Source organism: Penicillium diatomitis (genome assembly GCF_028827545.1).
Source record: "Penicillium diatomitis strain IBT 30728 chromosome Unknown utg000002l_segment0_segment0, whole genome shotgun sequence".
Taxonomy (NCBI): Eukaryota; Fungi; Ascomycota; class Eurotiomycetes; order Eurotiales; family Aspergillaceae; genus Penicillium; species Penicillium diatomitis.
This window is the reverse complement of record NW_026623174.1, coordinates 3,228,494-3,253,520: the sequence shown is the minus strand read 5'-3', so window position 1 is coordinate 3,253,520 and position 25,027 is coordinate 3,228,494. Positions and strand designations below refer to the sequence as shown.

The window sequence follows — 25,027 nt, the reverse complement described above, 5'->3', positions numbered from 1 at the left end:
GACGCAGTTCTTAAGTACTTCACCTCCCTCGCGATTTCCGAGGGAAGCTGTCGTCGATTCACGGACGTGTCAACCGCCATCCAGAGTTCCAATTGGTTCGGGATACACCTGTCAGACAGTAGAACGAACAAGTGGTCAACCACCTCGGGTGAATTTCGAGTATGGAGTCCATATCCGGCGCATCATGACAAGAAGAGGCGTCATGATGCCTGGGGATATTCCCTCCCCGCAGCAGAGCATCACATGCGTATGCGGAGTGTGGAGTGATCTGGGGACTATTGCCATCTCTGCGTCCCGCAAATGAACTCCGATGGAATATAGTGGAGGTCTAGGTCTCCCTGTTCGCCATGGATATGGTTCCTTGGGGCTTCATTAGTATTGGTGACAGAGCACGGCTGGTGTTCGTAGCACGGAAATGAGCTCCGACCCTGCCTGGGGAAATACGTCAGAGACCAGACCTGTGTCCCTCTCTTTTCCAACCACACATACGCACAGAGTATCAAATACCAATTTTCCGCTCGAGAGCGACCAGTAGAGGCCCATGGTCACTTGTCGAGCCTTGGCCTGTGACTTGAAGGGTGCTATTCTGCTGTATCTCCTGGTCATGTGACAGGCATTCGATCACCAACGCCGCACGTGAGAGCTGCAAGAGGCAGGGAAGATACACCGAGTTGTAGAAGATCGCTTGGATGCCGGGTCACCGTCGCAAATTCATTGCCACGGCACAAATCCATGGACACTACCGGCTAGTTGGACATCCGAGACGAAGTAACTTACATCCTGTCCCTTTGTTGGCAAGTTTTGTGGTCAGAAATGTGCAGTAGTACTAAAATGACACTTGCAATGCAGCACCGCGGTGCGTAAAGTCTTTGCATCTTTCAATTGGCTACTTCATTTGGTAAGATCAAAGATACTTCGCCAGATTTGATGAGATGGTATCAGAGGAGTGGGAAAGCTAGACCATCGCCTCTCAGATCACTTCCCGCGCTGTGCACCAGGGCGCCCTCATCGTAGTGAAGACGGATGACTTGTCCACGACCAAACATCCCTCGCTTCCACTCGGTCAATACCTCCACATGATGACCGAGCTTTCGAAGGCCATTCACTGCTTCTTCGCTGATTCCTTCCTCGACATAAATGGTGCGGTCCGTAGTTTCAGAGGTAGGAGCGGCAATGCAAATACGAGGAGAATCCAGCGCCGCCTGAGGATGATATCCAAATGCCAGCATATTCAGAAGTACTTGAACATGTCCTTGAGGTTGCATGAAGCCACCCATCACACCGTACACGGAATGTAATGATCCATCTGACACATTGGTGATCAAAGCAGGGATGATGGTGTGGTATGGACGCTTACGAGGCGCAAGTGCATTGGGGTGTCCCGCCTCCAGCGAGAAGTTGGCACCTCGATTCTGGAGGGTAAACCCACAGCCGGCGGGAATGATGGATGTACCAAAGCCTGCGTAGTTACTGTTAATGAAAGAGATTCCGTTGCCGTCGCGGTCGGTCACGGCAAAGAAGACAGTGTCGCAATGATTGTGTGCAGGGCTACCGTGATCCATAATATCGGCTGCCCGATCCGGAGAGAAGAGCTTGGCGCGCTCAGCGAGATATTCTCGATCTAAAAGACCCTTGGCCGGGACTTTCTCGGCGTCTGGGTCCGTCACCCACCAGGCAGCGTCGGCAAACGCGATGCGGAGAGACTCGATCACCGCGTGCAGATACTCAGCCGAGTTGTGCTGCGCCTCGGTAAATAGGGGAATCTTGTTCAGACGTTCCAACTCCTCCATAATTCCCAGTGCCATCAAAGCAACAATGCCCTGACCGTTCGGGGGATGTTCCCACACTTTCACTCCCTGGTCCGCATCACCGTCCGTACCCCTATTCGTCTTGGCAACGATATCTTGACCTGTGAATTCGAGAGAGATGGCTTCCGTCTCTTGTGTACCCACTTCGGCATGGTACGCAAGATCGTCCAGCGTCATCAGGCCTCCCAGGTCCTCCACCACCTTGACAATGGCTTTGGCAATCCGACCATGGTAAAACCCCTTCTTCCCCTCGGCGGCAAGTGTACGGAACGTCTTCGCCAGCGTAGGGTTCTTCATGATCTCTCCAGGGCGGGGTGCTCGGACACCGTCTTTGGCCGATGGGTCATCTTTCAACATCTCTCGGAAGTTGGGAGATGCATTACGAATGTCCCCCTCGCTTGCTTGCCACTGTGGAGGGAATACGTCAGACCATATGCCACCGATTATGCGATTCATGCATCTGTGAACTTACACCGTGGGATGACAGCTCGGACACGGGAAATCCCTTCTCACCTAGCTCAATTGCTGGCTGAAGAATCTGTTCAAGTGACAACTTGCCGCTGCCAAACTTCTCGACGGTATCCACCCATCCTGCAGCGGCACCGGGGACAGTGGTTGCCAGTGCACTCAGCATGGGAATCTCTCCGGGGGCCCCCGGAGCCAGATTGAGCTTTTCCCGTACTTTCTTCAAGGAGGCCGCCCCGGGGTATCGACCCGAACCATTCAAAGAATGCACTTTCTTTGTTTTGGCATCGTAGAAGAGACAGAACATATCACCACCAATGCCGGTGGATCCAGGTTCAGTCATATTCAGACCGGCCGCTAATCAAACGTGAGATTGGTTAGAGATTTGTCTATGGCGTTGCGCAATTGTTGCCCTCCGAAGTCGAGGGCCTCACTTACCCACGGCGACGGCTGCATCCTACATGAAACTCATGAGCCTTGGTGAACGACTGTCTTGCAAGCGTCTTTGCAGTGCAATTGATTTACCGTGAGGACGAGAGGTCGGATTGTGGTCTTCAACATACTGCAGCATTTCCTCCTTGGCTCAAAATCTTTTGGCCTGCCGCAGCAGCCAGTGGTTGGGTGCATGAGACCATGCCATTTGTACTATGAACGGTACTGCGTCGACTGGCAAAGGGTACAAAGGCGGCATTCTCACGGCCATAGACGGCTCTGGAGTTGAGAGGCATACTGCTGGGATTGGCGGAGGAGAGAATGAGGAGGTCAGGGCTGTATACTATATGGATGCGACGCGGGGTTGGGTCCCTGGTTGGCTGGGCCGTGGGGTTGCAGGTCCAGGTGTGTATGGGTTCTTCAGCAACAGCCTGCGCGGACTGAGGCGAACACTGAGGGCGACGGCCTCGAGGCTAAAGGGCGCGAGGGATAAATGTGTCTTACTGAGCCGCAACGGGATGAGTGGCTTCGCTGATGTAGGACGAACGCCCAGCCTTTTATCTGTCTTAATATCCCCCCCCCTCTTGGAGACGGGAAATAGCGGGCGCCCGATCACTCGGCCGAGGTTGGAAGTATATGGGGGTATGCCGTTTCAAGCATGAAATGGAAGTAACATAGTGTTGGACTTCTGTGCCACCTACTGTAGCCTGAATGGATGCTGATCTTCTGCCTCCGCCATCGGGGAAAGTCAGTGGTCGTCACCATGCTCCTGGTCTTTTCATCGGCCGTTAGGAACGATACTGTGTGTGGTCTCAAGCTCAGAGAGGAAGGTCGACGGAGTCTCGAAGCCCCGCCGAGGAAGCCATTGGAGAAGATTTGGGGTATGCAAGAGTGTTGCGATTGGAGTCGTGTTATCAAGGAGGAACCGCCCGAGAAGGGGACACGATGACGATAACAAAGTACCTTAGGGCCTAGTGAACTACTACTGTAGTGGTACCAATTCTAAAGTTGTAGTGGTGCCACTGAGTCAGAAGGGGCACTGGCTTATCAGTCATCGGCCAGAGACACGACTCGGAACAATCCAACCGTAATACACCATTCATGATTCCACTTGGCAAATCTCTCGTGAATTCTACCTGGGTAGGTAGACAGCATACGACTATCGACCAATCCTGTCAAGTGGTATGCTGACGCATCCATGCTTCTCCGACTGGAGCCAGTGTGTCTCCATTCGAGGAGACAAGGACTAAGCGAATGTGTCGCCGACCACCGCCAGGTAGTTCATCCTAGTCTACTAGTTCCCTACCGTACTAATCGAGTGGTCCACTCCACAGTCTCTCTTGGAGACTCTCTGTTGATCTGCCAGTCCGCCTCAATGCGGGTTTAGAGGACACTGATCCGATCTTCGGACTCACCATGTCGACTCTGAATCAACCATCACTCTTACAACCAGAGACAGCTCAGCAGGGCTCCAACACTGCGGCTTTTTCAGGAAAATAAATACGTGATAATCAATACCGAGGACCTGCTACCTCGTAGGTACTACCTCACTTAGTAACTAAGGACTAGGTCACAGTAAGTAGTGGACTGGTGCAAGCCTGTACCTGATGAATGACGAGCGAAGGACGGAACTCCAAAGGATCTCTCCATTGCGGCTCCGCCCGACCCGGCCGTCGGCGCGTTCTCCGCAATTCGCCATTTGGGGAGCTGAAGACTCAAGACCGACTGTCGTCCCGCAACCTCCCCACTGTCCCCAGTAGTGTTCTCGTCAGATTCATCACCTGCAGATTGGCCCGACGATCGCCCTCGTATTTCCGTGAATTCGACAATTGACTGGTCACCGAAGATTCGTCTCTGTACTTATTTGCAGCTTGGCTCCGTCGCGTCCTCGCTTCTTGTCCATCGGGTTCAGCTCCGGACCATCAATCAGTCGTCCTCATGGCGTCTCTTCGTGCTAATTGTCGCAAAGTGATGTGTATCGGCCGAAACTACGCGTACGCTCGATCCCCAATCTTCGCTCTCTGAGTTCTGACGACACTTGTCGTATCTTACCTCCTCAATATCAGTGAACTGACGGTCAACATCACAGCGATCACATTGCCGAGCTGAACAACACCGCTCCCAAGCAACCGTTCTTCTTCCTGAAGCCCTCTTCCTCTATCCTGCCCCCCAACAGCGGTCCTGTTCTCCGCCCCAAAGGAGTAAATTTACACTATGAAGTGGAATTGGGGTTGGTGATGGGGAAGACTGTCCGAGATCTGGATCCACAGGATGAACAGGGCGCCCTGGATGCCATTGAGAGTCAGTACTTCCACTCCATCGATGTCCAACCGCGAGAAATCCCCCTCTACCTGTCCTCCACGTCTGCGGCCTGCAGAGTCTCTCTTACTGACCACGACCACCCCATGATGCAGGCTACGTCCTCGCCATTGACATGACTGGGCGCAACGTACAAGACGAGGCCAAGAAAAAGGGTCTGCCCTGGTCCATTGCCAAAGGATTCGATACATTCATGCCCATCTCCCAGGTCATTCCCAAGTCTCGCCTCCCCAACCCCCACGACGCCTTCCTGCGACTGCGCGTCAATGAGACAGAGAAACAGGCCGATTCGACTGGTCTGATGCTCTACCGTATCCCCCAGCAATTGGCTCACATCTCACGTATCATGACGCTGGAAAAGGGTGACATTGTGTTGACGGGAACTCCCAAGGGCGTGGGCCAGGTCAAGGCGGGTGATATGATGCATGCCTCGATCGAGGTCGATGGTCAAGAGATTGAGGAAGGTCGTATTCAGGTGGAAGTGCAAGATCGCCAGGGCCCTTATGAGTTCAAGGAGACTTGATCGAGGCTGAAATAGCCAAGACAACAGGAGGAATCCCGGATGAGCTGATCTCCCTCGATCGTGCCGGGTGTACAGTGTACAGTTACATGGATTTATCAAGGCCCATAGGACCCTGTGGAGGTTCGAGGCCATGGACATAAATCTGGGACACATAGCTCATCTTTAGAGGTCATCATATCTCATTCCTAGAAATTTGGCTCCTAGGTCCATATGGAAGCATGCCTTCCTACCAAACGTGGATACCTCACACATCGGGATGAAGCAACTGCCGGGCGCATCTTCCGGTCGGGAGGGGATAAGGTTTCTGCCGTCGGCTCTGAAAGATCAGCGTTACTCTGGACCTCCGAGACAAGCACGCAGCAAGCAGCACGCAACAACAGAGTGGCTGCAAGATTAGGCCAATTGCTTGTGAAACCTTCTCATGGCCAAAAACATCCAGATTCGGCATCACTTTACTAACCTGCTGCCGGGCATTTCTTATCCGAAATCAGTCTCCTGTCGAGACGGCTCCGCGGAGTCGCCTGGACCCTGACAACACCCGCCGACCTTTTGCGCCAGCGAACGATCTTCCCCTCACATATATTCAACATTTCTCAGTCCCACGCCCTGCCATCGCGCCTCGGCTGGGCTAATTGCACTCTATAACGGCGATCGCAGCGACCTTTGAGGAATCCTTTGCGCACGTCTTCGCGCAGTTCAGATTAGCGACCCCCTTCACGCATGCCCTGTGCTTTCATCACCATCATCAGCCGTCCAGGTCGCGGTATACTTTCCTTGATGGACCGAAGCGCAGATCCCTGAGTATCTCGCCATGGCACTTACCGGTCGCCTGTAAAATACAATTACCAACACTCCATCTATACCGCCTGTCATGCTGGACATGAAGTCACACGTTCACGACCCTCTCGACTCCAGTTTGCCTGGAGCGGAATCGATTTCAGGCCGGGAAACGGGAACGCCCGGCACTGGAGTCCATCGAGATCGAATGGCGACACGCCAGTTCACTCCCGGTGCCTCATTGATACTCGTGGGGATTCGGGGATCTGGGAAACGGTCTCTCGGATTCGTAGCTGCAACTGCACTTAAGCGACGGTTCATTACTGAGGACCACTACTTCAAGGAAGTCACAGGCCTGACGAGACAAGAATACCTCAAGACAAGGGGCAGCCAGGCGTTCCAGCAACGAGATATTGAAGTGGTGAGCTTGATGCTTGAAACCCACCGCACGGGCTGTGTGATCGAATGTGGGTTGGGAAGTCTCACGCGCCCCGTGCAAGATCATCTTCGGCGCATAGCTACGACAAATCCTGTGGTGCATCTCGTTCGCGACATTCATCAAATCCAGAAACTTCTCGGTCTCGATGATCAATCGGTACGACGTCTACAGGAAGGGGATCCATTGCATCGCGATTGCTCCAATTTCGAATTTTACAACCTCGAGGATCGCACACGGATCGTCGCCGAGGATGGAAGCCCTGATCCTCAATCCGCCGCGTATGCTTTCAAATTGCAGGATGTCAAGGAAGACTTTACGCGCTTTGTTCGGTTCATCACCGGCCCTGGCACTGATCAATCAAGCTACGACTCGCCCTTTGTTCTCCTGGAAACGCCCCCCGAACAACGACCCTATACCCACAGCATTCTTGTGTGGTCCTCAGATCTCCGTTCTGACCGGGTGAACTTGCCCGAATTGGAGTCGGGTGGCGATGCGATTGAGCTCTGTGTGGATATCTGGGAGCCGGACCTGTTGAATACAATCAGCCAGCAGGTGTCTACTCTTCGTCGCAACGCGCAAACACCGATTATTCTCTCCGTAGATACGGCTTCCCTCGACGCGGCGAAGGGCAATGGTTCAACCGCGACCTACTTTGATGTTTTGGACCATGCATTGCGGCTTGCGGTTGAATATCTGGTCGTGGACCTGAGCGAAAGTCGAGCCGATGTGACCCGTCTCATCCAATGCCGCGGCCAAACCAAGATTATTGGTCAGCATGTATTTGCTGCTTCAAGCCGCGTCACCTGGCAAGATGAGGGGTGTATCACTATGTATCGCGATGCCGAAAAGCTGGGCTGTCAGCTGGTGCGTCTGCTTCGAGTTGGGACTTCTCGAGAGGAGAATTCGGGTGTGCACGAGTTTGCCAACATGATTCGATCATTACCGGGCCATCACCCACCCCTAATTGCGTACAATATTGGGCGACTGGGCCGAACCTCACAGGTATTCAACTCCATTCTTACAAGTGTGACGCATCCAGCAATCGTTCGAGCAGCGGAAAATGAACGGGACGCACTAATAACATCGCGAGATGCAGTGCGGGCGCTGGTGCAGAGCTACGTGCTCGATCCACTGAAATTTTGCATTCTCGGTGCAAATGTGTCCTACAGTCTGTCTCCCGCAATGCACAACGCAGCCCACCGGCACTGCGGACTGGGCCACGTGTACACTATTCCAGAGTCGCCCTCTCTGGCGCTGCTAGATCAGCTGCGTCAGGAGTCAAGTTTTGGCGGCTGTAGTGTGGTTCAGCCCTGGCGAGTGGAGATGTATCACAAGTTGGCTGCCAAGAGTCGACACGCAGAAGCGATCGGTGCAATAAATACCGTCATGCCGCTCCGAGGCACAGCCGACGGGGTCATGTACCCTCTCCCGGAGCAAGCTAATCGGCGCAATCAAGCAGGCCCGGTGCTGGGTTGGTACGGGGAGAACACGGACTGGGTCGGCATCATGACCTGCATTGCTCGACATTTATCTCCACGGAATGCGATCAGTGCCAAAACCACCGGTTTGATCATTGGAGCGGGTGGCATGGCGCGGTCGGCCATCTACGCTATGCTTCGCTTGGGTTGTCGCAAGATTTTCATTTACAATCGCACGCTTTCGCGCGCCGAGGAGGTTGCTCGCCATTTCAATTCGTGGGCTGCTGCACCTCAGCCTCAGTCAGCGTCGGCGTCAGCAGAGGTGGTGCGAGTCCTACATTCACTTCAGGATGACTGGCCAGACGAGGCTTCTGCCCCCAGTATCATCGCCTCATGTGTCCCTGCCGATCCAGACGGAGACCAACCGCCAGCCAACTTTGAAATGCCCATGCAATGGCTCGGCAGCCCAACAGGAGGCGTGGTCATCGAAGTAAGCACATTCTTCCTTCCACCCACCAGTATACACATTCGACCCAATTGAGGAAACAGGCGAACTAACAGCCGAGAGTTCAGTTATCTTACAAACCCCTAGAAACTCCCTTACTCAAACAGATGCGCCGCATTCGAAGCGACAACAATCGACCGTGGGTTCTGTCTGACGGGTTGGAAAATGTGATTGAACAGGGTATCGCCCAGTTTGAATTGATGACTGGTCGAAGAGCGCCTCGGCGTCTCATGTCCCTGGAGGTTCTCCGGAATTATGTGGGAGAAGGTGGCCGCTTTGATGAGAAGACGATACAAGCTCGGCTGGATGGAATGCATTCCTAAAATATCGATAGCAGGTCCAATACTATGATGTGTTGCTGTAGACTTGAGCGCATCGTTCGACGAATGAATCTTATTTTTCGTGATATTGAGATAATGGTTGAATTATAATACATAATATGCGTTCGTTCCGCTCCTTTTTTTCCCTTTCCCTTGTCTAGTTTGCATGACATGCAACACGTATCATACCAAGGAGAAAAGGGAAACTCTACCTGAACATGGGACTCGGTTCAAAAATACCGTCATCCGTGCCCGATAGCTTCAATCTGTGGATATCAAACGCCATCCGACAAGCCGTGTTGTAAAACGAGTGAAAGTCTTTTTCCAAAGCAACGTGGTCCTGAGCCTCGGTGATATCCGTAACCCGTGGTGTATTGGCCAGCTCCATGCCAAGCGAGACGTTGACAACTCGCCCGGGGAGCACCGGACCGGTCTCCTGGTAACTGTAGCTGAGTTGACGATCGGCAAGCTCGTACAATTGAACGCCTGCGCGGCGGATGTTGTGAATTGGGGGGAAAATGTACTCGACTTGGAGGGGTGCGCTTTCCTCGTCCGTTGATGATGATTGCTCGGACTTGGCGAGGATCCTCCGGGGGAGGGCTAAATGACAAAATGCCGGGAGAGGGACCGAGTCGTCGGATGGGCTCAAGTGTAGAGAAGCTGTCCCGAAAGTGCCGCGGAGACAGGACTTGATCCCGTTCACAAGCTCTTGCAGATCAGAATTGTCGGCCACGAATTCACTCGTGATTTCATGGTAAAGCGTGCGATGGAAGCGCAGGTCGAGTCCATTCTCAGGAAGAAGGTAATCGACTTCGTTGGATGCAAGAATGACTCTGAGCTTTTGCACCTCAAATGCGTCCTCGGTCGTATCCAATTTCGTTCCCAACTTTGAAAGGATGGTGACCTCCAGGATTGGAGCAGTATGCGCGTGTTCAAAGGACGGGGTCAACCGCAGCGTGTGCAGCTGATTACCAACGACTGGAGTGATCGGTCGGAGGGAGGTCAAGTAGTTGATCACTCGGGGGATGTCGGTGGAAAATGTTCGTGGTAGTGAGAGCTTGCCCAGTTGAGCGGGATTCATAGATACGTTTTCGGCTGACTGCTTGCGACCGAACAGGCAGTGTCCCACCGATGCCGTTATGGACTCGTGTACATTAAGTGTGCCACTTGATGCCACTTTTGGCGCCGATGTCTTACGCAAGAGTTTCAGTAGGTGATCTGACAGTCGAGTTTGATGATTGTCAAACAGATCCGTCGCATCGCTGCTTGACTCTGTTGATTGAGTGGAAGGCATAGCCCACCGGAACCATTGCCTTTGCTGATCCAGCCAAGGCACGCTGTCTTCAGGGGTATGATTGTATGTATTTGCGGTGTCCGAGGCGGAGAAATAGGTAGAGAAGGGGATTGAGGATGGAGTTACCTCGCGCAGAGCGAGGTTCAGAGCTCGACGTGCATTTTCTGCACCTTCTCTATTTTCAGCCAGATATAGAATTTTCTTGGGTACCTGCGAGTCATCGGTATCAAATGAAATGCCGTATGTCTCACTGATAAAGTCGAACAGGCGTTGGGAAACAGAGTGAGTCATCACGGCTCGGAAGGCGGCTGGATCGATTGCAATGCTGTCCTCTCGTATGCGGGCGATCGCGTCGCGAATGATTTCACTCATCGACTCGCATGAATCTTGACGGCCGGTGATTCTCACCAGGCCGAGAAAGCTGGTCACATCGATACTGGATTCGTGCAGAGTCGCTATCTCATCGAAGGAGAAGTGCTCTGCCTTCAGTAACAGACTGACTTGTGAAGGTGACAGGCGGAGATCTATTTGACCAACCTCCTCCACAATCGAAAAGTCCCAGCAATCACGAAGGATCCGCTCCGCCAGCAAAGCTTTGCCCTTTAGATCATGGGACGATGCAACACGTCTTGACGGCCCGGTCGCGTGGCCCGAATATGTCTGTGTGAAGGCTGAAGTACCGGGTCTCCAGGCATCTGGATCCCTGAACCCTTGTTTCCCGTGGGCTTGATGGTCCTCGACATACTCCGATAATTGATTGTAGGTGAACGACGAGGCGAGACGACTTCGTGTGGCTTCCCACTCATGTGCGGAGAGTTTGCCGGTGCAGTTGGCGGTTTCCCTTTCCTTTTCAATTCGCCCCTGGATCTCAGTAGACGTCAATGGCGTATATTCCTCCTCCAAATCCTCCAGCATGGAGCTCAGGGTGACCGGCTGAGCATCTTCCGTGGTGATGTTTTGCGCTTCTCGTAGCTTGGATTTCAAGGTGCGTGGAGGCTTTGGTGGGACGACCACAATCTCGCCGGGTTGTCCGAGTGAGTCCACATCCAGAGTGATTCTTTTCGATTGTGACGCTTTCTTGAATCGACGCCGACGACGAGGCGCATGTTCGCTCGATGGATCGGAGGAGGTGAATGGACCGTCAGATTCGGAGCTTTGGAATCGAGCACTGGACGGTCCGCGGATGGTATATTGTGGAAGAGACCGGCAGGGTAGTGTAATCCAGGAGGGATGCTTCCCAAACACGGTCCTAGGCTGAGGCCGCATCATAACGGCACAAACAAGGCCAAAAAGGACACCAAGGAAAATAATGGTCCTCACGGGCTCGGTGATACGCCGCGGCGCCACAGCGACGCCGATAAGTTGTCGCAAGGCTAGTCCTGAATAGGAAACACAACTGCGGCCTCAGGTCTCAGGTCTCGGGTCTCAGGCTTCACTGTCACATGCTTTGGGCCAGCCACATGCTGCAAGCCCACGACGCATGTTTACGCTGTTGTTGGAAGTCTCAACCCTTCGACGCCTATGGAACACTTCACGATTTGTCTAGTGCTGTGTCCCTTCTCTGCAGGCGGCTCTGATCTGCTCTGGGTCCACAATTAAGGGTCTCGTTGTCACTGCTCATGCCGCCCGAGCACGCAGTTTCACGACGGTATTGACCTCTGGCTATGCTACTGTCGAAGAATCTTATCGTCAGTACCCCCGACATGTCGAGATGCCGAGCGTACATAGACTGAGAGCGTATAAGCCTATGGAGAGAGGTTGCTTTTCGGCAACGACGTTGTACGTTGATGGTCGAGACACCGGGTTTGCAAATCCACGTGTCCAAGCAGGGGGCTTTCGCCATACGCTCCGCAAATGATGCCATCCGCGTTCGGCGATTGCCTATTGGTCGCATGCGGACCCTGGATCTCCTTTGGAATGAGGAATTGGATAATCCTTGATGAGACCGTAATTTAAGCTTAACTGCCCCTGCGACGAATTGGAATTCGCTGCAGACGGAAGTATGGAAACGAAAGAGCACAGCAAGAACATCCTCTATCCGTGTCCTGAGTGCTGGTGATGGCAAGATGTCAAGGTTCAGTATGGAAGTCCCCGATTCTTGATCGCCGACCTCTCGGGGTAGTCAGTTGCCGATGTCCACTTTCCGGGCGATCCCCGGAAATTCTGGGTGCGCTTTGCATCCTCGGCCAGGTCATATGCTTGGTTTGCAACTCAGGCCTGACCGTCACTCGAGGATTCCTACCGAATTCAAGAACGCAATTGGCAGATTTGCCACCTTTCTCAGAGCTTGTATCTCGTACGACTCGCACAGATACAGATACCGTGAGATCACTGCCAGCTCCAACACTAGTAGCATCCTCGCCAGAACATTCCCGTATCTGTGACCCCCAACTTGAGTCCTCTGGTCCTTCGACTTCACTCTGAGCGGCGCAGCAACGTGCAGGGAGGAGCAACGAAGACAGGCACTGCTCCAAGAAGAAACACAGTTACTAGTGTCGGGGTAAGCACACGGGGGAGACTTTCAATGCCTCTGCTGCTTCCAGCCCTCATAACCTGTCATGGTGGGATCTTCTGAGCCGGTGGTGATCCCCGATTGCGCATCCCGCCATCCGGGCGGATACCCAAGTGCTCCCACGGACACGGAGGCGTGGGAGCTACAACAGATCCAGACGCGCGAGGACGATGAGCAATTGAATTATTCCTCGGCATCGGCCTCTTCGGGAGAAGAATACCGAGTCACAACCAGGACCGTCTCACGGTCGAGTGCGCAACGTCCGCCGCCAGACCGCAAAGGTGCCTGGAAAGTGGTACATCGATTCTGGACACACCAGGTTGCCATCATTGTACCTCAGAAATCCAATCGTGATCATTTGGGTACGTTGTGCAACCGCATCATCTCTTTATGAACCTTGGGGGAGCCTCAAGGACGTCAGGAGCTAAATTTCTTCTGTGGTGATACCAGCACTTGAAAGAACCTTCCTTGCGTACATGCGGACCTCGGTGGTCGTCGCAATGCAAGGTGTCCTAATATCACAGTTGTTTCGTCTACAACGGCCTCAAGCGACTCATCACCCCCGTCTTCGATTCTATGATGTGGGCGTTCCACTGGCGGTTGCTTGTCACCTGGTCGCCATCATCGTCGCTTGCATTGGGGCTTTTAGGTTCTGGCGACAGCAAAGTGCCATCTCCCGGGGCAAGGTGCACGCGGGGGGTGGGAGTTGAATTCGGTTGGCATTTTACTGGCACTGGTTAGTTCACTCGTCGACCGATTCGACGGTCGCATCTGTGTGTTCCTGACTTTGTGTCATCAACGACTAATCGATTCGGGTTGGCGCAGTTGATCTTGGTAACTCTGATCCTCTCAGTGGTGATTCTGGTCGAGATCGACCTTTATCCGTCCTCGTTGTTCCGTCTGATGGTATGATCTTTTGATCATCTTGACTATATACCCGTACTGCAAATCCGTTTGAAATGAGACTCATGAATTTACGATACCTACCAATTGAATATTGGGCCCAACCATGTAAAAAATGTCTCATGGTCTGGGCAATCATCCGCAATAATAAAAGTTTCTTTCTGCATCCACACAGAGACTTGACAACGCTGATCACACCGCCGTGTCAACAATATGTCAGACAAGACTCTCCCTTCCACGTTCGATCAGAGTGCTCGCAACTTATAGTTCACTAGGCTAATGACATGCTTTCCAATTGCATTTTATCGGCTGCGCTCAGTCTATTTGGTGAGCTTCTCTACGTTCTGGACCCAGCGTTGGGCAGCTACGCAATGCCGGGATATGCAAGGAGAGACAGTTTTGGAGGTGGGGGGAAAAAGCCAATCACTTCGAACCTCCGAATGTCCAGCTGGTTTGTTCTATACAAGGAATTTCAATGCAATGAGTCCAATCCGTCGACCATTAGGTACGCCTTTTATCACCATAGCCACTCTAAATGTTCGCACCACCGTTCAGGGGGATGATTTGGCCTGCCGAGTCCAATCACGTCAGTAACTCAACACGAGACTCGTCGTTTTCCCGTCCCAGGTTGAAGCATTCCACACTCACCGTTGATCCATTCTCCTGCGGGACTGGCAATGAAGGCCACCACGCGGCCGATATCCGCTGGAACAGCGCATCGCTTCAAGGGGCTTCCATTGGCCAGGGCCTGTTCAATCTCCTCAAGCGAGGAGTTTTGGTCGCAACCGGAAGCGTAGCGCCACGAGTTCTTCACCCACATGTCACTCTTGACCCCGGCGGGGGCAATGGCATTAACAGTGCAGCGCTTCTTGCCAAAGTCGGCAGCAAAGCAGCGCGTGAAACCTTCAATGGCACTCTTGCTGCCGGCGTACAGGGAGTGTCCGGGAACACCCACACCGGCGGCAATGGAGGACATAAGAATGACCCGTCCACCGGGCTGGATGTGGTCGTAGGCATTCTTGGCGACGAAAAACTGTGCACGCGTATTCAAGTCGAAGACCTCGTTGAAGTCCTCGATAGTAGTGTCGGACAGAGAAACAAACTTCTCCGTACCCGAGTTGGACACCACAATATCGATCTGACCAAAGTGTGACACCACGTCGTGGAAGAGCTTCTGGATCGCCTCGAGCTTGGTCAAGTCTGCTTGGAAGGCCGCCGCTTGCACGCCCAGACTCTTGATCTCATTGACCGTTTTCTCTGCTGAGGTCGGGTCGCGGGCAAAGTTGATGGCGACGGAGGCTCCCTTCTTGGCCAACTCCAGGGCAATGCCAGATCCGATTCCTCGGCTTCCTCCGGTGACAAGAGCAATCTTGCCGGCAAGCTCGGCGGTAGCGCCGTTGGGATTAGCCATGACCATGATTCAAAGAGATTGAAAATAGAGGTGGGGAGGAGAGAGACGAAGAAGAAGAAAAAGAAGAAGAAGTCAACGTTGTGGTATGGGGTATCAAAGGTCGTTGAGCTTGGACAGGCAGACTACAGGCCGTTCTTCTTGCTGGAGGGACCAAAGCCTATTTATTTGAGTCATTGGCAAACATAGTCAAAGGCTATTGCACGCGTTACAACTTCCGACGCTGCTTGCCTTGAACCCGCAAACAGTTGAAAACGTGTCCGTGTGTGCCAAGCCACATGGATGGCAGGACCCGTGCAAGTATCTCAGGCTGGTTTCAGTGCCGCATTCGGAAGAGTTTGGGAGTCGGGAATGTGCCCATCCAAGTCAGTGCGTGGGCGGCATATCTTAGCTCTGACGGGATGCGTCGGACGTGTCAGATCGAATTGTGGGTTTGTGCGTCGACCCTTGCATGGCGAGCTTTGAGACAGTTTAATCGTGACTAGTCTGCGATCTCGTTACCTTGTTAGCACGATTCATGAATTTTGATCCAGTGTAATCAATGGATCCTTGTTCCCAGTTTTTCCACCTCAAAAAAGTGCAGCTTTCTCGTCAACTCCTGGGCTTTCCCAAGCTGCACCAAGCTTTATCCCCTCATGAAATGTTATTGAAGCGTGAGAGATGGACCGCGGCTTTGGGTTCGGAAAGTCAATAACATCGGATGACGTTGTAGATAAAAAGTGGCCATCCGAGGTGAGGGAGTCGGGCGTTGATGGCATGCTTAATCAGCCAAGAAACGACAATAACTAAATGAAGTTCAAGATTGATAATGCTCTACGGCCTATCTTGGTTTCAAAAAACATCACCACATACGCTGTGCACCCAAGCGGGAGAATGGGAAAGCATACTGCTCATAGCTCACAGTGCAGTGTTACTTAGGGCACACTCAACCACCTGCTTCCCGACGTTCACCGCGACGCTCTATTCTCATCCTGGCCAACAAAAATGGAATTAGGCACACTATGGCTGATCTTGAGTCATTACCATGTCCAAGTAGTAGTATGTCTACCAAAATATCTCGTGGGGAGCATGTAACGCACGAACCCCCCTTGAGGCGTGACAATCTCACCCCGCTCTTTCACTATTACCGCATGCGGACGAAAACAACTCGCATCTCAGGATAGACTGGGCGCCTGCTCTGAACTCTCGGGCTCGACCGCATCCAGTCTTCTTGCATGGAGCTGTTCGGGCGCGTTATTTCTGACCCTCGTGGAAATACGGATGTGGATAGCTGCGGCCCCTTGGCGTGGATCAGCCAAGCATGATGCTAATGGTCCTCCTCTGGAGGTCATCCGATATCAGGTATATGGGTTGGGTCAATTCCGAATATCCCACATTCTACCAAAATACACCTCGCTCAGTCCCTTCAACATGTCTCCCGCCGTGAAGATCAACTCTGAGCCCAACTTGGACATCAGCTTCCAAGGTGAGGAATCTCGAAGATCTAGGAGGACCCGAAATACGAAGCATGAATCAGGATTGACAATAAGATAGACTATTTGATGCTGTCTAAGCTCGTCTTTGACTGGGCTGACTGCTATGATCACAAGGTAAGTTGCAAGGATTCCAAGTCTGAGACTTTGCCCACAAGACCCTCGTTATTTACTTTGCTTCAGGACTGGGAGCGCCTTCGTACTATTATCGCCCCAACGTTGACGGTATGTTGAAATCCCCACGACTCGCACCTCTGTGTTTGGCCCGTCCTTTCTTTGTTTATCAACTTTGACATTTCTACCATTTCAATCCAGGTCGACTACACAAGAATCGGTCTCAAACGGTGGGACGATATGCCCGCCGAGGAATACCTGGCCATGATGTCGCACCCCGGATTCCTGGGTGACCCTACCGTCAAGACGCAGCATCTTCTCGGCCAGACCTGGTGGGAGAAAGTCTCAGACACCGAAGTGATCGGTCATCATCAGCTACGTGCCGCACATCAAGTCTATACCAACGATGGGCTGAAGGATGTCAAGCTTCGAGGCCACGGCCATGCTTACAACGAGCACTATTACCGCAAGGTTGATGGAGTTTGGAAGTTTGCCGGGTTGAAGCCGGAGGTGGTGTTTAATGAGAAGCGATTTGAGGACGTTTTCAAGGGATTGGATTGAGATGAATATTATATGTTTTTCGACTGATTGGAGATGCTTTCTTGACGCCACTCGTGTTTATGAACATGCCTCTCTGTCTCATCCGTTCATACGGCGATGCTGTAATTCAGTAGTCTGAACTCCTCCGTCTGTTGTCTTCACTGGTGCCCTAAAGCGCCATCTGAAGCATCTCGTCTCGCGTACGGCCAAGTGAAAGAAGGACCAAGCTCATCGAAGGAACGGTTTCCAGTTGAAATGATGCATTTGTCCTCCTTCGTAGAATGTATATGGATCGCCGATTCCGCCATGAGTCCGTTCCACAGCAATCTCTTCATAATATGAATCTGCACTCCTATTTCCAAAAAGCATCTTGCAACGCATCACACATCAATGTAATGCATCGTTTCCCCTCCTTGAGCACGCCGTCCATTGCCAAAAAGGGATGCGGCATTCCCTTCATCACTTGTAGGTTCACCGAGACTCCCGCTTTCGTCAGCTTCTCGGCATACTGCTCGCCTTCTTGTCGGAGCACATCCAACTCGCCAACCATCACTAACGCAGGAGGAAGCTGGGACCAGTCCCCATCGTAAAACAGCGGGCTAGCCTCGGGATTGGTACGGTCCTTCTCCTCAGGAAGATAGTGGTTTCGGTACCAGATCATTTTCGCTGCAGGAAGAGCAGGCGCGCGTTCATAACGACGATAAGAGTCATTATTGGCCATCGTCGCCGTATTATCGGTGACTGGGACCGAGAGCAGTTGGGCCTGGAAGTGCACAGGAGGTGAAAGCGTCAGAGCCTTGTGGGTCATGACGGCTGCGAGATTTCCACCGGCCGAGGAGCCGCCCGTTGCCATTTTCGAGGCGTCAATTGCGATGGCCGAGGGCCCCTGCTGGACCAGCCAGAGGAGGGCCTCCCAGCAATCATGGACGGCAGCGGGGAACGGATCTTCTGGAGCTAGACTATCCAAGAATGATGACAATGTTGTTAGGAACTCCGTGTCACCGCTTGTTGGGGCCAGGCATACTCTTACCGATAATCCACCGTGACCACGACGCAGTTTCCTCGGACACATAAATTCGAGCAGACCACGTTCTCCGTGTTGATGTTGCCCAACACCCAGCCACCTCCATGAAAGTATAACATCACAGGCCACCCGCTGGCGGGGGGCCTGGCCTGGGGGCGTAAAGACTCGGATTGGCACCGCAGGGCCTTGGGTGGCCTGGCGGGGGACCAGCAGATCGTGCGTCTTGCCCACTTGCAGCATCGGTCCTGCACCCGGTATTAGCACACCGCTGGTACGCGATGCAGCGACCGGTTGCAAGTGGACCTGCTGCTTGTCGATGAGGTGTTGGTTGTAAAAGTCGACATATTCGGGATCCAGTAGATGCTTCACGGAGTCATGCAGGGGGTATGGGGGTTCTTGGACTTCTGGCAGAGACATGATAGTTGCAGCTTGAGATCAGATTCGAGAAATATTGATTTCAACACTGGCAGTCGAAAGTAACGGGAACTCGGACAAACCTAGGAAAGGTACAGCCGCTCTGGGCAAGTGGTAGCTCAATTAATGATGTTGTTAGCTTCCAGGTAGGTTCCAGGGTTCGAGTGGCGGATCAGGAGCTTAAGGCCCCCTTGCTTTGCAGATCATTCCATCTCAGCTCGGAAATGAGTGCGAGAGAAGTGTGGTATATACTTTCTGCCGCGTGCGGGGTCTTTGACTTGATCGGCTGCAGCTTCTCACAATAAGCGGGGGCATCTATACGATTGCTCAACGTTGCAAATGGGGGGATGTGATCTCACCTGCGCATCGACCAGGAGTGTCCGCATAGCTAGCGGTGAAGGAGTTGGCTGCTCAACGAATTGCCTGAGCACCTGCTTATTGAATGAATGATTCTCTCGGTGATTGTGCTCATGTACAGATCGGCCAGTGAGAGTCCCGAACGTGTTCGGGTCATCACTTCCTACCTACCTAGACATTCCAGGGTGGGCATCCATGGATGAAAGTCAAATGGATATTGTCGTAAGTGTTGCGGAAAAGAACCAAGGGAGGGAAAGAAAAGCCAGAGTCTGATATCGAGTCGCATACATCCCTAGAAAATGTGAATCATTCATCAGCAATTTCATCCGGTCAATCTGGCCAGGGAATATAACTTTATCCTTTCTACCTACTTTCATGGTGATGGGATAACAGAATACAATACTCTTTGCCTTTGAACACTGCCTTTTCTTGAACCGAGAGCTGCCCGTTTGGCTTTTGTACCTGAACGACTACTCTCGGATTTTTTGGGGTACGAATTTTGGGCATGCTGCAATCGAGGATTCGACCTGGAAGCTGAGCTGCTTTACAACACAAATTGTTACGAGTGGTGGGCCACCTATAGAGATTCATTCGATGCACTTTTTGCTTCTGTCAAACAGGCGGTCCTACCTAGGTTGCCTATGCAGTGCTTTCTGAAATAAATTTATCCTCGTACACTGCATGAGGCCTCATTGCAAATTGACAAAAAGACCACCATCAACCAGTAACTGTGCTCCGGTCTAATCGCTCGCATATATTAGTCAATACGCATCAATCCTCAAGGGGTTACTTGCGTTTCAAACTCACCACATAACCACTCAGTTCATCGCATGCCAAAAAGACAGCCGGCCCAGCCAAATCCGGAGGCTGTCCCAACCGCCCAAGAGGGATTCGACCTTCCATATATTTTTTCTTTTCAGGATCCGCTAGATCCGCATCATTCAATTGTGTTCGGATTGTACCGGGGAGTAAAGCGTTGCATCGAATCCCATATTTGCCCAAGGCAACAGCGCACGACTGCATGAGACTCAATACGCCGGCTTTGGTAGGCGTGTAGTGAGTCTGCTCGCCACCGCCGACAAGAGCTGAGATCGAGCTAATACCAATTATAGAGCCTCCGGATGGTGACTGCGACTGAGCCATCTGTCGTGCCGCTGCTTGGGTCGCGAAAAATGCGCCGGAGAGATTGGTGGACACGGTTTGATTGAAGAGCGAAGCTTCAAGCCTACAAATCGTGCGAGAAACCTCTCGTCAGTAAGGACTCGCCTTTCTTTCACTCCCGGTGGGAAACGGTCTGACTCACTCTAGGAAATTGGCAAATTGACAGATACCAGCATTGCTAACAAAAACATCCAATCGGCCAAATGCCTCGACGGTCTTTGCAACAAAGTCTCTGCCCGTTTCAGGTTGTGATATATCCCCGGTCACAGTGATGAACCTCGTCTGGTCGGCACCCTCCTCGATCTGATTGACCTCCTGGATCAGGTCTTTTAGGATTCCATCTTCCTTCGGCCCTCCTAGGCGACTGATGGCGACTTTGGCACCATGGCGAAGATATTCCAGGGCGATTGCCTAGGAGAAGAATGATGAGCCAGGGATGTGCATGGAAAAAAAAAACACGCATTCCCCGTCTTGCAGCGCTGGGCTGGAGAGCTCACATACACGTCCGATTCCTGTCAATCCACCAGTGATGGCTGCGACCTTGCCGACGAGTAATTGAGGAAGGGGCATATCGACTTCAGCCTTCAATCGATCGATAGCTGCGCTGAGAGAGACCGGGATCGTCAAATAATCGCACTTCGCTGAGAAATAAGGAGTTGACCAAAAGGGACAGAGCGCTATGTGGAAAAGAGAATGTGAATAGTCGTTCAGCAGTAAACCAACGCAATCAATTCTTACACCCCACTCAATCTCGTGTACGGACATCAAATGCTCCGCCCAAATCAGACCTCGGCTTTCGTGTTGATGTTACCCCGAGCGTGGGGTAACGTGTGGAGTCCACCCCAAGAACGAGGGGCAAAGTCGCGCGTCGCATCGAGACCAGAGGCTTCGGCGACATTCCTGCTTAATTCGGCCGCTCTGCTCATCAATCGACTCGGAGACCACTTTCTCACCCGCTCGATGTGTGAAGAGGGGAGAATTATTGAAGCAGATCATGCGGACACCATGCTCACACCTTGTCTGGATAAGTATATGAGCATTAAAGTGTGTGAGTCGGACGCACGTCAGGCGAAGATTGATTATTCTCGCGCCATCCGTAAAGCCAGAGTGACCGGGTACTACCTCCTTTGCTCATGCTCAATTGACTTTCTTAAAATCAGCTTGAGACTGAATTGAGCCTTTTGAAGGCGGGGAGACCACGGATACAGAAGGAAGCATTTAGTACTCTAATGGAGGCGTCGGGTGAACATTGTACGGGAGTTTGTTTCTATCAAGATATCTTCCTAAGAGCCGGGCGCTCTAATATCACATGAAAGTATACCAAATCCACTACACGGATTTTTGCCTGGTTGAGAATCGACACTAAGAAAAATAGACCAGTTGAGGTATGATCAGGGGCTCTGAACGCCATTTTGACTCTCCTCTCCAGGTGCGCGCAGGCTCTTCTGAGGTGAGGGATTGAGAAGGGCAGAGGCCGGGATTAGGGGCGCAGATGGATTGAGCTCCAGACCAAATCCGGGCTTGTCCAAGACAGACACATCGAGGAAGCCATTCACTGGGATAGGTTCATTGGTGAACAGGTTGCCAAAGACAGGCTCGACGGTCTTGCCATCGGCCGAATTGGCCAGGTATTCTTGGAAGGGGCAGTTGGACTGAGAGACCACATAGTGATATGAGTAAGGTCCCGAAGCATGAGGCACGACGGGAATGTCGTATGCAGCAGCCAGAGCCGAAACTTTCAGAAGCTCGGTCAGACCTCCAACCCACATGACGTCTGGTTGGATGATGTCCAGATTTCGCCCTTCAACAAGTTTGCGGAAGCCGTAGCGGGAGTACTCGTGCTCACCAGTGGTAAACTTGACGGTGGGATGAGCGCGCTTCAGGAGAGCGTGACCATCAAAGTCATCAGGGGACAAACACTCCTCCCACCAATCAATGTCCAAACCAAGCGCCTCGCAGCGTTTGACTAGTTGAATAGTGTAGGGAACAGTCAGGGACATGTAGCAGTCGACGCGGAGAGGGAAGTCCGGGCCAACGCTTTCTCGCTGCATGCGCAGATATTCGACGTTCTTCAGCAGGCCTTCCGTTCCCTCATCAGGCCCATGAGGCAGTGCGACCTTTGCGCCGATGAATCCTGCTGCTTTGGCCGAGCCGGGTTGTGGACCAGTGCAGTAAAAGTGTAAGCGTTCTCGAGTAGCACCGCCAATCATCTTGTATACTGGCTCGTTGCGAATCTTGCCTTGAAGATCCCACAGCGCCAGATCAATTACTGAAATGACGGCCACTGGTAGACCCTTGCGACCATAGAACATTGAAGCTCGGTACATCTTCTCAAAAAGGTTGTTCGTGTCTCGGGGGTCTATCGATACATGAGATTAGCTTTGATGACTTCTTGCCTTGATAAATACTAGATGGATAACGGACCTGCGCCGATGAGGAAGCGCTCAAAGTGCTGATGGACCAACCAACAAGCAGGAGGGCCACCGAATCCAGTTGCAAATCCCTTTGTTCCATCTGTGGCTTCAATTTCCACACAAAAGGAACCCAGCACATTGATACCCCACGAAGTCCGTGAGCCACGATACTCTGCCCATTTGGTCATTGGCGTGGAGATGTTACTGTCGATGAGCCAGTGACCACCCTTGACCTGTATGAAGGAAACCGTGAGCGAGAAGTTTCGCATCCTAGCCGCGGTACATAAGTAAATTGAATCTCATACATTGTGATAATCACCCCCAGAGCCGACTCCGTCGATCACAAACGTGCGGATCTCCTTGATGCGGGGAAACTCCTTCACGGAACCCTTGACGGAACCCATTATGACGGACGACGAGTAATTGTTGGAGTCGAACAGAATACAGCGGAGGTGAATCGCGTGTAAGGAGAAACCCAAAAGCGAAGCAGAAGTTGAATTTTAGTTTGTTTTTTTCTTGAACCTGAGACCAGCGAGCTCGTCACCTTTTGAACCGATCGTGGGAGTATGGACGTGGGGTAACCCCGAGGCAGCTCGGGGTATTGCTGACCCGAGCAGGACAGCAGGTGAACCTGCTGACGAAGAGGCACATGCGATTGCCGGCCCTGAGCGGGTCGTGCTTGATTCTAGTCGGGGACTTACCGAGCGCATCTGAACTCCGCACGTGAGCATTGTGCCTGAGCGTCGAATTTCTAGAAGGTAGACAAAGTCTCACACACTGAGACTACCACACCGGACCAAGCAGACTTGCCTCTAATCGTGCGCGCAATAGAGAACGAGAGACAGGCTCAAACTACTCCCATTGTTTTCAATGACATGATTTGACTGATAAAGTGATTCTTTGAGTCAACGCTTTCTCGCTCAATGATATCGAGCCCGTCAGCTCTCGAGAGCTTTGATCTAGAGAAGCACCATGTACGGAGGCTCTTCCAACAACGGTGCCTCCACGGCTAGACCTTCACTTCAAGTCGGCTTGCAAGTGACATCCCATAACAAACTGTCGCAACGAGGGCGATGGCATTCAGGTGAATACACATAGCATGGTTGAAGGTGAAGTTTCGCTTGGCTTGAGAGACTTTCTTATCGTTGACACCAGCGCCGGCTTGACCCTCTTCACGATCTAACTGCCTCTTTAGCTTTACCATATACCAGGGTGTCGCAAAGACGCAAGTGAACAGTTACTGACCCAGAGCACGGCGCACAAACGCACATTGTGTGGTTCGAGGACCGTAAACCAGCCAATTCAAAGTCCCCATTCCGATGACGACTGCCAGTGGGACAGCACCCCAGGGGTCACGCGCCAGTGACAGTATCGAGCGAGAGGGATGAGTTGCAGCGGTCAACATGGCCAGACCTACTTGCAGTTTGAAGTAGACGGGAAATACTCGTCTCTGCAAGATCAAGAACTCGCGCATTGGTAATTCTTGAAAGCAGACTTTGGTGTTGACAAAGCTCTGTGATAGACGTTGTCAGCTCGGGAACTGGAATCACGGCTACGAGCACGCAATAGAATGGCAAAGCACACAGCAGAAGTACTCACCTGATACAGCTCCGTTCCAAGGAGTGTGCCATATGACAAAATATGAAATGGGAGCGCAGTCCCGAGAATAGTCACAAAGCCTCCCATCCTGAAGACTTCAGTGAAGTTGAGGACGATGTAGAGAACTGTGTGATGGTGAGGCTGAGATGTGAGATCTGGAATTCTGCGGATGCGATAGGTTACACTGTCGCCGTGGGTTGGGGGCCAGTGACCCCGGCTTCAATGACATAATCACAACACCACCTCCAGGCCTCAGGGTATGAGCGACTTGCCTTGCTGTCCGACAGCTGTCGGTAAACTGTGTGAATCTTCGAGGGCCTTGCTATTCCAAGTACCTGACATGGGTGGCCCGTATATACTAGATCAAAGCATCCCTCCTATGGGCATTATGTGCTCTGTTCTCCGCTCTTGAAATTTGCGCAGATTTGCGAGAGGACTTCTCGACCTCCATGTAAAGTCTTCTCGACCTCCATGTTCATTTCATGTTTCTATGTAGTCCTTATGATGGGAAGATTTCCCTCGCAAGGGCAAAGCCCCAGCATCTATTGAGAAGGCACAATAAAGCACGATGGGCTGTCGTTGGTCAAAAGAAATGATGTTTAGCAGGGATCTAACGGATCAAGCATACCAAGACTAAGGTAATCAATGAGGCGAATCTGACGAACGGTTACGGACAGCACTGGTATAACGTTGCTGTGGATAGTAGTAATACATACTCATACGGGCCCTCGCTCTCATGACTGCCCGCTTCGTATTCTGGATGGGCTACCCTCCAAGGTCTTCGGAAACCGAACGAGACTGAAACAAAA

The 25,027-nt window shown here is 52.2% G+C and overlaps 12 protein-coding genes across 12 annotated transcripts; 5 read left to right on the top strand and 7 right to left on the bottom strand.

The window, feature by feature from the left end:
• Positions 1-938: 938 nt before the first annotated feature.
• N7539_002220 (gamma-glutamyltransferase family protein) lies at positions 939-3,001 on the bottom strand (the record flags this gene model as incomplete). The annotated part of the gene is made up of 4 exons (XM_056931823.1): positions 939-2,216; positions 2,281-2,630; positions 2,712-2,730; positions 2,837-3,001. The coding sequence occupies 4 exons, from the start codon at positions 2,999-3,001 to the stop codon at positions 939-941; spliced, it is 1,812 nt and encodes a 603-aa protein (XP_056793854.1).
• A 467-nt stretch (positions 3,002-3,468) lies between these two features.
• On the top strand, positions 3,469-3,654 carry N7539_002219 (uncharacterized protein; the record flags this gene model as incomplete). The annotated part of the gene is made up of 1 exon (XM_056931822.1): positions 3,469-3,654. One exon carries the CDS (start codon positions 3,469-3,471, stop codon positions 3,652-3,654), a length of 186 nt encoding a protein of 61 aa, XP_056793853.1.
• A 989-nt stretch (positions 3,655-4,643) lies between these two features.
• On the top strand, positions 4,644-5,547 carry N7539_002218 (fumarylacetoacetate hydrolase family protein; the record flags this gene model as incomplete). The annotated part of the gene is made up of 3 exons (XM_056931821.1): positions 4,644-4,699; positions 4,795-5,006; positions 5,120-5,547. The coding sequence occupies 3 exons, from the start codon at positions 4,644-4,646 to the stop codon at positions 5,545-5,547; spliced, it is 696 nt and encodes a 231-aa protein (XP_056793852.1).
• An 871-nt stretch (positions 5,548-6,418) lies between these two features.
• Positions 6,419-9,009, top strand: N7539_002217 (repressor protein; the record flags this gene model as incomplete). Its single annotated transcript, XM_056931820.1, has 2 exons — positions 6,419-8,671; positions 8,755-9,009. 2 exons carry the CDS (start codon positions 6,419-6,421, stop codon positions 9,007-9,009), a joined length of 2,508 nt encoding a protein of 835 aa, XP_056793851.1.
• A 205-nt stretch (positions 9,010-9,214) lies between these two features.
• On the bottom strand, positions 9,215-11,569 carry N7539_002216 (putative respiratory complex assembly protein Rmp1; the record flags this gene model as incomplete). Its single annotated transcript, XM_056931819.1, has 1 exon — positions 9,215-11,569. The coding sequence occupies one exon, from the start codon at positions 11,567-11,569 to the stop codon at positions 9,215-9,217; it is 2,355 nt and encodes a 784-aa protein (XP_056793850.1).
• A 1,289-nt stretch (positions 11,570-12,858) lies between these two features.
• N7539_002215 (YidH family protein) lies at positions 12,859-13,724 on the top strand (the record flags this gene model as incomplete). The annotated part of the gene is made up of 3 exons (XM_056931818.1): positions 12,859-13,174; positions 13,263-13,498; positions 13,554-13,724. 3 exons carry the CDS (start codon positions 12,859-12,861, stop codon positions 13,722-13,724), a joined length of 723 nt encoding a protein of 240 aa, XP_056793849.1.
• A 522-nt stretch (positions 13,725-14,246) lies between these two features.
• On the bottom strand, positions 14,247-15,132 carry arp2 (hydroxynaphthalene reductase arp2; the record flags this gene model as incomplete). The annotated part of the gene is made up of 2 exons (XM_056931817.1): positions 14,247-14,284; positions 14,364-15,132. 2 exons carry the CDS (start codon positions 15,130-15,132, stop codon positions 14,247-14,249), a joined length of 807 nt encoding a protein of 268 aa, XP_056793848.1.
• A 1,401-nt stretch (positions 15,133-16,533) lies between these two features.
• Positions 16,534-17,270, top strand: arp1 (scytalone dehydratase arp1; the record flags this gene model as incomplete). Its single annotated transcript, XM_056931816.1, has 4 exons — positions 16,534-16,588; positions 16,657-16,712; positions 16,779-16,820; positions 16,911-17,270. The coding sequence occupies 4 exons, from the start codon at positions 16,534-16,536 to the stop codon at positions 17,268-17,270; spliced, it is 513 nt and encodes a 170-aa protein (XP_056793847.1).
• A 331-nt stretch (positions 17,271-17,601) lies between these two features.
• On the bottom strand, positions 17,602-18,690 carry N7539_002212 (alpha/beta hydrolase; the record flags this gene model as incomplete). The annotated part of the gene is made up of 1 exon (XM_056931815.1): positions 17,602-18,690. One exon carries the CDS (start codon positions 18,688-18,690, stop codon positions 17,602-17,604), a length of 1,089 nt encoding a protein of 362 aa, XP_056793846.1.
• A 1,043-nt stretch (positions 18,691-19,733) lies between these two features.
• Positions 19,734-20,775, bottom strand: N7539_002211 (SDR family NAD(P)-dependent oxidoreductase; the record flags this gene model as incomplete). Its single annotated transcript, XM_056931814.1, has 4 exons — positions 19,734-19,784; positions 19,852-20,269; positions 20,348-20,616; positions 20,707-20,775. 4 exons carry the CDS (start codon positions 20,773-20,775, stop codon positions 19,734-19,736), a joined length of 807 nt encoding a protein of 268 aa, XP_056793845.1.
• An 821-nt stretch (positions 20,776-21,596) lies between these two features.
• N7539_002210 (L-rhamnonate dehydratase) lies at positions 21,597-23,023 on the bottom strand (the record flags this gene model as incomplete). The annotated part of the gene is made up of 3 exons (XM_056931813.1): positions 21,597-22,564; positions 22,630-22,852; positions 22,925-23,023. 3 exons carry the CDS (start codon positions 23,021-23,023, stop codon positions 21,597-21,599), a joined length of 1,290 nt encoding a protein of 429 aa, XP_056793844.1.
• Positions 23,024-23,628: 605 nt separating this feature from the next.
• N7539_002209 (DUF4149 domain-containing protein) lies at positions 23,629-24,305 on the bottom strand (the record flags this gene model as incomplete). Its single annotated transcript, XM_056931812.1, has 3 exons — positions 23,629-23,798; positions 23,865-24,132; positions 24,219-24,305. 3 exons carry the CDS (start codon positions 24,303-24,305, stop codon positions 23,629-23,631), a joined length of 525 nt encoding a protein of 174 aa, XP_056793843.1.
• Between the last annotated feature and the right edge of the window lie 722 nt (positions 24,306-25,027).